This window comes from Geotrypetes seraphini, chromosome 13 (genome assembly GCF_902459505.1).
Source record: "Geotrypetes seraphini chromosome 13, aGeoSer1.1, whole genome shotgun sequence".
NCBI lineage: Eukaryota > Metazoa > Chordata > Amphibia > Gymnophiona > Dermophiidae > Geotrypetes > Geotrypetes seraphini.
The window spans coordinates 56,847,187-56,861,069 of NC_047096.1; the positions used below are offsets into that span (position 1 = coordinate 56,847,187).

Here is a 13,883-nt window from a genome sequence, read left to right on the forward strand (position 1 = left end):
GGCATAGGGAAAACCCAGAGGCTGTCATGATGCAGCTTGTCTTCATGTATAATGTTTACAGGACCACAGGGGGGGGGGGGAGGGAAAGAGGGGAGTGATGCCAGACTTGCAGGGAGGAGGGCAGCAGAAGAGAGAGGGAGTGAGGAGAAAGATGTTGGACCAAGAAAAAGAAGGGAGACCATGAAGGGGGGGGGGAGAGGTGAGGCACTGGCATTGGCATTAGAGACTGGGACATTTGGAACCCTGAGCCAGTGTTTATCTGGTACAGTGGTTAAGCCACTCCTATACCCCTGCTTTTCTCTATTTTCATTTCTGAATTATCTGAAAATTGATTACAGGTGCCATAATAAGGAATGGATATGGTTCACTTCCTGATCACCTGAAGCATACGCCCTAGAGCTTAGAAATATGCATCAGTGATCTACAATTGCATTTGTTTAACTGCCTCTCACCAAAGCTATTATGATGGTTTGCATGAAAAAAATACAGAGCTCGATATTCAGACACACTTATCCGGATAACAGCACCTGCTCTCTGGATAAATACCGCTGATTGGGGTCCTCTGTTGATTTTTAGTGGCACTACCTAGAGAACATTTTTAAAAATGTAGAACTTTTCTTGAAGGCAGGAGTGACAAATGTCCTATCTGGAACAGGAGAGCTTGCAACACCACTCAGTCTCACTAGCACCCTAAACTGCCTTTAACTGCATCATCTAAAGCCCACACAGAAGGGATGGAGAAGCCTGGCCAGAGATTAACTACTGGACAAGGACACAGAAGAGTTTCCAAAAATTCTGAAACAAACAATTATTTCTGTTTCTAAGACTCTGCATATGCAGGACTCCTAGTGGTCCCTCTGGGTCTTTGATTACCTCACAGTCTTTTGTTATGTAATGCTGAGAACAGATAATAGTAAACACATGGCAATAGAGCACAAATTCAATCAATTCAGAAATATAAGTAAGCTTTAAATCATACATTGATGTCAGGAAAATTCTAAAAGGCAATTATCAACTGAAATACACCTTAGCGTAAGAAGGCATTGGCAAATAATTGAGTTTTCAGCATTTTCTTAAAATTCATCCTCCCCCATACCCAAGCTTAATGGTCAGCTGCATAGCTAAGATTTTACTGTCAGACTACTGGATTATGAAGAGTCTATATAGGATTACAAGGGAGGAATGATTGAGCTTCATGAATGTTCGGGTTTTTTACATTTCATGCTTAACTTGTATTTTCTTACATTCATTGTTCCTCTCAGGCTTACTAATGTTTTATCGATGAAGCCGTCTGCACAATGTGCTGCGGCAGCGAAAAGGGCAAACAGAATGCTAGGAATGATAAAGAAGGCGATCACAAACGGATCGGAGAAGGTTATCATGCTGCTGTACCGGGGCATGGTGCGCCCTCACCTGGAGTACTGCATCCAGCACTGGTCGCCGTACATGAAGAAAGACACTGTACTACTCGAAAGGGTCCAGAGAAGAGCGCCTAAAATAGTTAAGGGGTTGGAGGAGTTGCCGTACAGTGAGAGATTGGAGAAGCTGGGCCTCTTCTCCCTTGAAAAGAAGAGACTGAGAGGAGACATAATCGAAACATTCAAAATACTGAAGGGAATAGACTTAGTAGATAAAGACAGACTGTTCACACTCTCCAAGGTAGGGAGAAAGAGAGGGCACTCTTTAAAGTTGAAAGGGTACAAACATAAGGAAGTTCTTCTTCACCCAGAGAGTGGTGGAGAGCTGGAACGCTCTTCTGGAGTCTGTTGTAGGGGAAAACACCCTCCAGGGTTTCAAAACTAAACTGGACAAGTTCCTGCTAAACTGGGACGTACACAGGTGAGGCTGGACTCATTTTAGAGCACTGTTTTTTGACCTGGGAGCCGCCGCGTGAGCAGACTGCTGGGCACGATGGACCACTGGTCTGACCCAGCAGTGGCAATTCTTATGTTCTTATTACTGTTTCTTCAGTGATTCTTTTAAATTCATCTGAGCAGATCAGACACCTGGTTCAAAAATGCATGGGATAAACACAAAGGATCCCTAAACAGAAAGAGGAGTTTTGACACAAAACTCGAAGATCAAAAACTGTATCTTCAATTATGATGGAGTGGTGCTTAACTAGAAGCCCATCATCGGAGAAGGAAGATGATATCGGATGGACTTCTATAGTCTGTGTCCTGTATATGGCAAGATGAATCGGTTGGGGGAAGGGCCGGAGTTAGCTGTTACAACAATTGCAGTGTGGGGCAGCGTAGCCAATGTCGGACAGACTTCTACAGTCTCCGGTCCATATGTGTCAAAAAGGATCAAGAGAAATTATAAGTATTTTATACCACATTCGAATCATCTGAGTACAGGTCTTACCTATCTCAGTGGGGGATAGAGGGAATCATCTTATACTGAAACTTAGCGATTAAAATAAATAATTACTGGTTTGTTGCCTTGAGAATGAATGTGACTGTTGGGCAGACTGGATGGATCACATATGTCTTTATCTGCTGTCATTTATTATGTTACTATGGTTTTGGGGAATTCCCCATATCTCTCCTTCTCCTGTCTTCTTCTATAGGGCTGTTGCCGTTTTGGGGATGAACTGAAGGAGGCAGCAGAGACCATGGAGAAGGAGGAGTTGAAAAGCTGTGATTGACATCTGCAGTATGCTCGTGAGTACAGATGGACAACCCTATGGTTCAGCATACCATCCCTATCTACTGGAAAAGATATTATCAAGGTAAGAACCTAATCTCTTTTTACACACTAATGTGACATTATTAATTGAGAATTCATAAAGGTGTTTTTCAAGATATAGGGAGATATTTTGATAGTTGGAATACAGTCTGATTACTGCATATTTGGAATTGAGCTCTGGCAACAATCCTAACAATAAGAGAAACTTAAGGCATCTTGTCTCTTTCCTTATGTGAACTGCAGGCCATAATTTTCTGGGTTGTTCAGTCTTGTTTCCAACTGAGTAGAAAAACAAAAGGAAATCCTGTCTCCTTCCTGTGCGTGGAAGACTCTGGGAACTGATGGTGTTGCTGAAACTGAAGGGAAGGGGGCTGCTCTGCACCTCTGAAGATAAAGCTGAGTGTGTTCCACTTGCTGAGGAAACAAAAGGTACTGAGACTCCACTAGCATAGGAGGAAATTAGGTCAAAGAAATAGAAAAGGTCTATTTTTATCTCTCTGGATCTGAAAGAGCAGGCTTAATTAGCTGTTTTGGCTCTAGGCCATTCCTATAGTTGCTGTTAACATAAGAACAGCCATACTGGGTCAGATCAATGGTCCATCTAGCCCAGTTTCCTGTTTCTAACAGTTGCCAATCCAGATCACAAGTACCTGGTAAGATCCCAAAAGAGTAGTAATCCTAGAAATAAGCAGTGAATTTTCCTGTCCATCTTAATATTGGCTTATGGACTTTTCTTTTAGGAAAGTATCCAAACTTTTTTTTAAACCACACTAAGCTAACTACTTTCATCATATTCTCTGGTAATGAACTCCAGAGTTTAAGTGAAGAAATATTTGTTTGTTTTAAATCCACTATTTAGTGGCTTCATTGTATGCCCCCTAGTCCTAGTATTTTTGTAAAGGGTAAACAAGTGATTCACATCTACTCAGTATTTTATAGTTCTATCATATCTCCCCTAAGCCATCTCTTCTCCAAGCTGAAGAGCCCTAGCTGCTTCAGCCTTTCCATATGGTGAAGTCATCCCATCCCCTTTATCATTTTCATCGCTTTTATCTGTACCTTTTCTAGTTCCACTATGGGGCGCATTTCCTTTTTTTTTTTTTTAAGTAAATTTTTATTGTAAAAATAGCTGTTTAAGTTCTACCCTGTTTATGTCTTACTAGTAGCAATTGGGTGCTAAGTTTTCAACTGACTTAAGTTTTTCCTCCGATTGTCTTACTAGAAGCAATTAGGTGCTAGGTCTTCTTTCAAGTTTTATCTTACTAGATTCAAGTCTTACCAGAAGCAATTGTCTTTTAGGTCAATATGTTCTTACTAGAAGCAATTGGGTGCTAAATTTTCATCTGATTTAGTTTGTACCTCCGTTTTGTCTTACTAGAAGCAATTAGGTGCAAAGTTACTAGAAGCAATTAGCTGCTAAGTTTTACCTCCGCTCATGTCTTACTAGAAGCAATTGTGTGCCAAGTTTTTCATTCTGATTTAAGATTTTACCTCCATTTAAGTTTACCTGATTTAAGTTTTAACCTCCGTTCTTTCTTTCTAGGAGCAATCAGGTGCTAAGTTTTCATCTGTTTTAAGCCACTATTCAGAGAATCAAACAAGTCCTAAGACATCTACCATCAAATACCCAACAAGAACCATACCTCTAATTCCAGATCCCCACACAATAAATAAACAGGTTCTGCCTTCAGCCCTCTTATTGGTTCTCCTAGATCTCACCATGAAGCCACCTTCCTGGCTCCTTCTTCTCGTACTCTGCTCATTTACCAACACTACTCACTGCCTGAAACCTCTCCCCCCCCAATTTACCCGACTCCACAAATGTCAGTAATACTTGCCCTGGCCCTAGTGCACACCAGAAATCACCCCTTCAAAAAAACCCCCCCGAGGAGTTAACTACTCCTCTTTAAAGCCCGTTCCTCCTGCCAATTTACTCAACCTCACCTCTGACTCTCTCACCCCAGTCCCAATACTCTACTGTAATGCCAGATCAGCTTGCAACAAGACCCAAATACTAAAGAACCTACTTGGAGACTTCGATCCCGGATTTCTGTGCATCACAGAATCATGGATCAAAACGATGATATATTCACACAAAATGAACTCTGCTCCTATGGTTACCTTGGCCTCTTCTCTCCCAGATTAAATCAAAAAGGAGGAGGCCTGGCACTCCTCTATAAATCATTCTTCTACGTTCAGCTCCTCAAAAAGGGTAGCTACACTTCACTAGAATATATGCTAGCTTCAGTCAAAGACGAACTCCACCCCTACCCATTAGGTATCCTATTACTATACCGGCCACCAACCCCCTGGAATAAATCCTCCGAACTAAAATTTCAGAGACTACTGATCATTGGCGATATTAATCTCCACCTAGATGATAACACCAGCAAGGATGCAACCGAATTCAACAACTTCCTCACTTCTCTAGGTTTCCCCTCCCCTGCGTCCTCCCCAACCCACGAAAAGGGGCACACACTAGACATCATCAGCTTTCTCGACCTGACCGAGCACAAAACTTCTGCTGAAGATGCTCGTTGGGAACATATCCCTTGGTCCGATCACTTTTTAGGTTCTTTCTGCCTCCCCATTTTCATGTCCCACCTTTGATCTCCATCCCGTGCCACAAATCCTATTACCTTCCTCAAAAAAATCGCAAGCGAACTGTTCTGGACTCAATTTCTTAACCAACTTCCCTCATGTCCTAAGCCTGTTGACCCAGAATCCAACTGGCGCAACTGGGTAAACCTGTCAGACTACCTATTGTTCTCTTGCCCCTTTATCTACTAAATCTATCTCCTACTCCCATAAGGCCCCTTGGTATCTTCCGTACCACAGAGAACTGAAGCAGAAATGTTGAGCACTGGAGTGTAAATGGAAAAAAAATCCAAATCCCCTTCAGACAGACAATCCTGGAGGGACAATATCAAGTTCTATAACTCAGTACTAAAAAAAGCAAGGAAGAACTTCTATGCTAATAAAATTTCCAGATCCAACATCTGGCGCACTTTAACTTCTAAAAACGATTCCACCATTCCCCCCTCCTCCCCATCAGCAGACGACCCAGCAAAATTCTTCAACGAAAAGATCACTACCATAAGGAGCTCCTTCCCTCCAGCAGTCTCTTACAATTCTCTGGCCCCCAACGACTCTAACCCTATCCCAGCAGACAGATCCTGGACTGCTTTTGAACTCGTATCCAAACCCCAGATCTCTAAACTCTGTCTCAAACTGAAATCCTGCAAATGTGCCCTGGATCCATTCCCTTCCTACCTGTACATTCAATATTTGGCTAATACTCTTCTCTACTTTGATGAGGAAAAATGTAACACACCTTCTAATTATTATATCCTCATTAACCCATACTATCAGAACTTCTTTAATATAAGTAATCTTCTAAGTCTTCTGGTATACTATAATTTTCTGGTATATTGTGATAATTATTTCCTTTCATATATCATTTTCTCTAGCTTTCATTATTTTTCTGTTCATACATTGTTCTATTCTTGGGATATGGCCTCAGTGGCTACTTCTGTACAGAATAAATCTGTTGAAAGTACAGAATTTCAATGTAGCTAGCCTCCTCATTGGCCTAATCCTCCTGCCTTCTATTCAGATCTATTTCTTTATCATTTTATAAATACTTTAAATATTTTAACTAGCTTAATAAATAGTTTAATGTATAACTTAGCTTAAAGTGCTTGAAATATTTCCCGTTGAGATGAGTCCCGTTTTAATATCTCTACTAATTGTCATTTTTCTAGGTACTTTAGTTAGATTGTGAGCCTTCGGGACAGTAAGGGAATATCTAAGTACCTATTTTACTTATAATTTTAATGCACCCTATTGTTTATTTTTTCTGTAAACCGCTTAGAATCCTAACGGAGTTTAGCGGTATATAAGAAATAAATTACATTACATTACATTACATTTACATTACTTATATTAAAGAAGTTCTGATAGTATGGGTTGAGGATATAATAATTAGAAGGCAAGAATATTCCCATGCAGGCCATCTCATCCCTTACCAGACTTATAAACTCTGCTTTTACTATTGGGCTTATTCTCCGCAGAAATGGGACATATTGCCTTGTCCCCATTACTGAAAAAAGCTGATCTTGATCCTTCCTCACCTTCTAACTACCGTCCCATAGCAAATATCCCTCTCTTGACTAAAATGCTAGAGGCCATCATTTACATCCAGCTCTCATCTTATCTAGAGAGATTCTCCATTCTCTTACCTTACCAATATGGCTTCAGACCCAACTTCAGCACCGAATCCCTACTGGTCTCATTAATTTCAAAGGTGCAACAATTACACTCTCGAAATAAGTTTGCTGTCCTATTATAATTCAATCTCTCTGCAACTTTTGAAGTCGTCCACCACGATATTCTAATTTATCAACTTTCCGAAATAGGCATTGACTCCACAGTCTTAGAGTGGTTTTCGAACTTCTTACATTCCCACTCCTACACTGTCAACACAAATGGCACCACATCCGCTCCTTGGAAACCAACTTGTCCCACAAGGATCACCCCTATCCCCTATTCTCTTCAACATCTACATGTCTTCCCTGAAACTTTTCCATCTATCTTCCCTTGAAACAATCTATACATATGCTGATAACATCCTTGTCCTTCTCGAGACAGACTCAAACCTTACCAATCTCTCTGAGAACATAACAGCTTGCATAACGAAACTCCAATCCTGGTCCCTCTCAGTTCAAATGAAACTGAACGAATCCAAAACGAAACTACTCTGGCTCGGTCCAAAATTAGAACAGCTGCCCACCCTCTTCGCATTGCCCTCTGGCACCACACTGCAGCTTGAGTTCTCAAGCAAAGTTTTAGGCATCATCATCAACGCTTTTCTCTTTCCTTCAACGACCACCTCAACCCCTTGGTAAAATCATGCTTTTTTAGCCTCCACATGCTGGGGAAAGTGAGATCCTGCTTCCGCCAACAACATTTTGCCGTCCTTATTCAATCCATCATCCTCTAGACTATTGTAATTTCATCTACCTAAGTCTAACTTTAAAAAAGTCTTCAACTAATTCAGAACACTGCAGCCAAGCTGATCTTCACAAAATGCAAATTTTATCATGTTTCCCCACTTTTGTCCAAACTCAACTGGTTCCCAATAATTTCTAGGGTTCATTTTAAATGCGCCTGCCTAGCTTTTAAGATCCTACACGACATCCTCCCTCCCCTAATCCCACTATCTTGGAACTCCTCGAGTCATGACACCACCAGGCCCACCCAAAAACTTAAACTATCCTACCCCTCACTAAAAGGTATCCTTTATGTGGGAAAATTGGGAAAATGTCTCTTCTTCAGAATCACAGGGCTTTTGAATAATCTTACTGCCTCACTACGGAAACAGGGCTCCTTCCAACTATTCCGTAAGCACCTGAAAACTAGGCTTTTCACAAAAATGTAATGCTCTTCTCCCCCCTGTACTCAACCTCCAAACCCAATATGATATTCCTTCCTATATTAAGCTCTTGTAAACCGTGCCGAGCTCTATAATTATGGAGAGGATGTGGTATATAAACTTAAGGTTTAGTTTTTGAAGAGGATAAACACTGTACAGACGCTAGAGCAAGCATGGTCCATTTTTAAGGACACGGTCACCGAGGCGCAAAATCTGAATATACCGCGTATCAACAAAGGATCCAAGAGGAAAAAGAACATGGAACCAGCGTGGCTCACTGTAGCGGTGAAGGAAGCGATCAGAGACAAAAAGACTTCGTTTAAGGAATGGAAAAGGTCAAAAACGGACGAAAACTGGAAAAAAAGCACAAACAGCATCAAAGCAGATGCCATAAGGTGGTAAGAGGGGCCAAAAAGACTACGAGGACAAAATAGCCAAGGAGGCAAAAAACTTCAAGCCGTTCTTTCGATATATTAAGGGGAAACGACCCGCGAAGGAAGCGGTGGGACTGTTGGATGACCATTGAATAAAGGGAGTGCTAAAGGAGGACAAAGCTATCGCCGACAAACTGAACACATTTATGCATCTGTGTGTGCCGAAGAGGATATACACAACATACCTGAAGCCGACAGGCTATACCCGGGAAACAAAGATGGGAAACTGACAGGGTTGACGGTCAGTCTAGAAGAGGTATGCAGGCAGATTGATAGGCTTAAAAATGATAAATCCCCTGGACCGGATGGCATCCATCCGAGGGTAATCAAGGAACTGAAAGGGGCTATAGCTGAACTGCTTCAACTAATAGCCAATCTGTCGATCAAATTGGGGAGGATTCCGGAAGACTGGAAGATGGCGAATGTTACGCCGATCTTCAAGAAAGGTTCGAGGGGTGATATGGGAAACTACAGACCAGTGAGTCTGACCTTAGTGCCGGGAAAGATGGTAGAGGTGCTGATAAAGGACAACATCATTGAGCATCTTGACGGACACAATCTGATGAGGACCAGCCTGCATGGCTTCAACAAAGGAAGATCTTGCTTGCCGAACTTGCTGTACTTCTTCGAGGGAGTAAACAGGCAGATAGACAAGGGTGACCTAGTCGACATTATATATCTGGACTTTCAGAAGGTGTTCAACAAGGTTCCGCATGAATGACTACTTCGAAAAATTCCAAGCCATGGAATCGAGGGTGAAGTACTCACGTAGATTAAAAACTGGCTGGCGGATAGGAAACAGAGAGGGGGTAAATGGACAATACTCGGACTGGAAAAGCGTCACCAGGGGAGTTCCGCAGGGTTCGGTGCTTGGACCTGTGCTCTTCAAAATATTTATAACCGATCTGGAAATTGGTATGACGAGTGAGGTGATTAAATTTGCGGATGATACAAAGTTATCCAGAGTAGTGAAGATGCAGGAAGACTGTGAAGATATGAAACTTGACATAAACACGCTCAGGAAATGGGCCGCGACATGGCAAATGAGGTTCAACGTGGATAAGTGTAAGGTGATGCATGTCGGTAACAAAAATCTTATACACGAATACAGGATGTCCGGGGCGGTACTTGGAGAGACCCCCCAAGGAGAGATACTTGGGAGTACTGGTCGACAAGTCGATGAAGCCGTCTGTGCAATGTGCGGCGGCAGCAAAAAGGATGAACAGAATGCTAGGAATGATTAAGAAGGGGATCACGAACAGATCGGAGAAGGTTATCATGCTGCTGACCGGGCCATGGTACGCCCTCACCTAGAATACAGAACTGGTCACTGTACATGAAGAAGGGTCCAGAGAAGAGCGACAAAAATGGTAAAGGGGCTAGAGGAGTTGCCGTACAGTGAGAGATTAGAGAAACTGGGTCTCTTCTCCCTTGAAAAGAGGAGACTGAGAGGGGACATGATAGAAACATTTAAGATACTGAAGGGAATAATAGATAATGACAGATTGTTCACCCTCTCCATGGTAGGGAGAACAAGAGGGCACTCTCTAAAGTTAAAAGGGGATAGATTCCATACAAACGTAAGGAAGTTCTTCTTCACCCAGAGAGTGGTGGAAAACTAAAACACTCTTCCGGAGGCTGTTATAGGGGAAAACACCCTCCAAGGATTCAAGACAAAGTTAGACAAGTTCCTGCTGAACTGGAGCGAACATAGGTAGGGCTGGTCTCAGTTAGGGCACTGGTCTTTGACCTGGGGGCTGCTGTGGGAGCAGACTGCATGGTCTGACCCAGCAGCGGCAATTCTTATGTTCTTAATTCATCAGACCTGCAACACAGAGGTTAGAACTGCAGCCTCTGCACCCTGAGGTTGTGGGTTCAAACCCATGCTGTTCCTTGTGACCACAGCAAGTCACCTAATCCCTCCATTGCCCCAGGTACATTAGATAGATTGTGAGCCCACCAGGACAGACAGAAAAAAAATGCTTAAGTTCCTGAATAAATTCAGGTAACCATTCTGAGCTTCCCTGGAAGAACGGTATAGAAAATTGAACAAATGAATAACTAATTAAATGCCTTCATAAAACATCATTTCCATTAGTGGCAGCAAGAGGTGACATTTTATGAAGACGATTCATTGCAGCTGTTTCATTGCGAGATGTTTTAGCTCAGCTGCCATAAAACAGTCGCGATGAATCATTCCCTTCCGGTGGGAGTGCTTGTTTTGGAAGTTGACTTTTTAAGGGCTCTACTGTATTTTCCATGTGTTACTCGATCAGAATAGGAGAAAATCTTTACTAAATAAATTGTAGTGAAAGGAAATAAATGTAAAATAAGAGGGGGGAAGAGAGTGTGACCTCTCTTCATGTAGGCTTTGATGGATAAGACTATGCCTGCCCAGGTCAGAAACTCAGAATGGCTTAGGGTTGTGTAATATCCCTCTCAAAGCTATTACATGGTTAATGAAACTAATAAATCAAATTTTGTTGAAGGGTTATTTCTCTCATGATATGGGTCATAGTCTTAACCTCTTTGTTGAAAGGGCCAGATTTGGACCTACAGTTACATCGCATTATCATCCAATAGCGAACATACCTATATTGACAAAGAAAGTTGAATCTATTGTTGCCAAACAACTTTCAACATATTTAGATAAATTTTCAATTCTATTGTCTCATCAGCACGGATTCTGCCCTAACTTTAGCACTGAAACCTTATTGATTTCCTTAATCTCTAATATCCAAAGTATACTCACTCAGAATTAAATTTGCAGATGACACCAAACTCTGCAGTAGGTTAGAACCACGGAAGACTGTGAAGACCTGCAAAGGGACCTTGCGAGACTGGAAGAATGGGCAAAAAAGTGGCAAATGAGCTTCAATGTAGTGAAATGCAAGGTCATGCATGTAGGGAAAAAGAACCTGATGTTCAGCTACAAAATGGGGGGATCACTGCTAGGGGTAAGTAACCTTGAAAGAGACCTAGGTGTGTTGGTGCATACAACAATGAAAGCATCGGCACAATGTGCAGCAGCCTCCAAGAAAGCAAACAGAATGCTGGGTATCATCAAAAAGGGTATCATGACCAGGACAAAGGAAGTCATCATGCCGCTGTATCGGGCAATGGTGCGCCCGCATCTGGAGTACTGTGTCCAGTACTGGTTGCCGTACCTCAGGAAGGACATGGCGGTACTTGAGGGAGTCCAGAGAAGGGCAACTAAATTGATAAAAGGTATGGAAAACCTTTCATATGCTGACAGGTTGGAAAAGCTGGGGCTCTTCTCCCTGGAGAAGCAGAGACTTAGAGGAGATATGATAGAAACAGTGGCGTACCTAGGGTATGTGGCACCCGGGGCCCATCATTTTTTGACACCCCCCCCCCCCCCCCCCCATGTAAAATTTTTTTTTTTTTTTTGCAATAACCATGAAATGGAATAAATGGTCAGAATAGAAACAGGCAGTGAAAATTTTCTTTTATTGAACCTCATATATGTAACCATTATTCCAAACATAACACAACATAAATTATGTCTAAATTGTCATGACATTAGAAGTACATATGGAGTAGTTGCAGGTGATGCTTGGGACAGTTCTGATTGTGTTAGTTCGGTTTTATGTGTTTTTTGAATAGAAGAGTTTTTATTTCTTTTTGAAGGTTTTGCAGTCTGTGGTTGATATCAATTGGTTGTAGAGTTGGGGGTCGAGTGTTGCAGCTCGAATGGCTAGGAGGTTGTCGAACAGTTTTTTTCTTTTGACGTTTTTGGTTGGAGGGTGTGTGAATGGTGCACAAGTTCTCCTATGTCTGTTTGAAGTGGATTGAATTATTTAGCTGAAGAAATTAGTTACCCCCCCATTCCACACACATTAATTCTCTTCCATTATTGTTCCCATTATAAAAAAACACTGATAAGTTCCCAGGAAAAAAATACATTAAAATAAGAAGTGAAAACAAAGGCCCCTACAGATGAGAACATAACATAAGAATAGCCTAACTGGGTCACACCAATGGTCCATCATGCCCAGTAGCCCATTCTCATGGTAGCCAATAGTGCTGCTCGATTCAGAGAAAAATATTTCATTCGATTCGATTCACCCTGTTGAATCGATTTTTCGATTCGATTCACTGTTAATGACACCGCTTTTTAAGCTTAAACAAAGTACAACAATAAATTTCACAACAACAATAAATTTCACAAAGTACTTAAAAAAAAAATCACATTTTTCCATTAAAGCAGTTCTGGAGACATTTGCTTGAACAGTCTTTTTTCCCAGTCCATAAGCAAGCAATATGAAAAAGATTTCCTTAATTATCTACTCAAACATTTTTGCTATTTACTTTCATTGTACCTAGACTATTATTCAGTAGAAAAAATTTAGTTTGTTCAATCAAGCAGAACATTCACTCATAGAAGTCCAATGTCCACACAGGATTTGATTGAACAAACCAAATTTTTTCTACTGAATAATAGTTTAGGTATACTGAATAGCAAAAATGTTAAAGCCACACAGAAAAGCAGTAAAAGTCAATAGGTTCTCCAAGTGGGAACAACCTGATGTCTCAGCACTTGAGGAAAAGACCACGTAATAATGTTTATAAGATAAATCATATAAATGATTATACTGAAGCAGGGTGTCCTCAGCGTGAGAGGTAAGCGAGAGGAGAGAATTCTCCAGCGCTTTACACAATAAGGCACAGGTTAATCACCCTCTGCCTGCAGTGCACACCGTCATAGGACACCTCAGGTGTGCTCAAATTAATCAATGTGATAAATTAAACAGTAATAAACAATTGGTCAATCACAAGAGTGCAAGATCAAACAGGTTGTTCCCACTCAGAGAACCTATTGACTTTACTGCTTTTCTGTGTGAGTAGATAATTAAGCAAATTTCTGATAGCCTACAGAACTGATTCTCACCTTCCATCCCCAGCCCCCAAGACTTACCAGACCCCCCCCTGCCGATGTATTTACTTACTGCCTGAACTGGATATTAAATCGTGGGGAAGAGAGGAGAAATGCGGGGAAAGAGCCAGCCAAAACTAGTATTTGTTGCTGCTGAGTGCACCAATCCAGGGCAAGCAGACGCTTCTCCCATGTCTTAATAACAGACAATGGACTTTTCCTCCAGGAATTTGTCCAAACCTTTCTTAAAACCAGCTACGCTATCTACTTTTAACATAACTTCTGGCCACTTCATTTTTAAGCTTAGATCTTTCCTTCCAAACAGAGACCTTGCTAGATGTCAAATACAGCACAAGGTAACTTCACACGGACTTAACTGTGCAGGAAATGAATCTCCTCATACACCCACCATATAGTGCAAAAATGT

At 41.6% G+C, this 13,883-nt stretch overlaps 1 protein-coding gene across 1 annotated transcript in view; it reads left to right on the plus strand.

Annotated features, from left to right (window-relative positions):
• Positions 1 to 3,028: 3,028 nt before the first annotated feature.
• RAMP2 (receptor activity modifying protein 2) overlaps positions 3,029 to 13,883 on the plus strand; it is an 88,025-nt gene continuing 77,170 nt past the window's right edge. Inside the window, exon 1 of the mRNA XM_033917503.1 lies at positions 3,029 to 3,120. Within this exon, the coding sequence (XP_033773394.1) occupies positions 3,033 to 3,120 (88 nt within the window). The 5' untranslated portion in view covers positions 3,029 to 3,032. The remainder of the gene's footprint in view (positions 3,121 to 13,883) is intronic.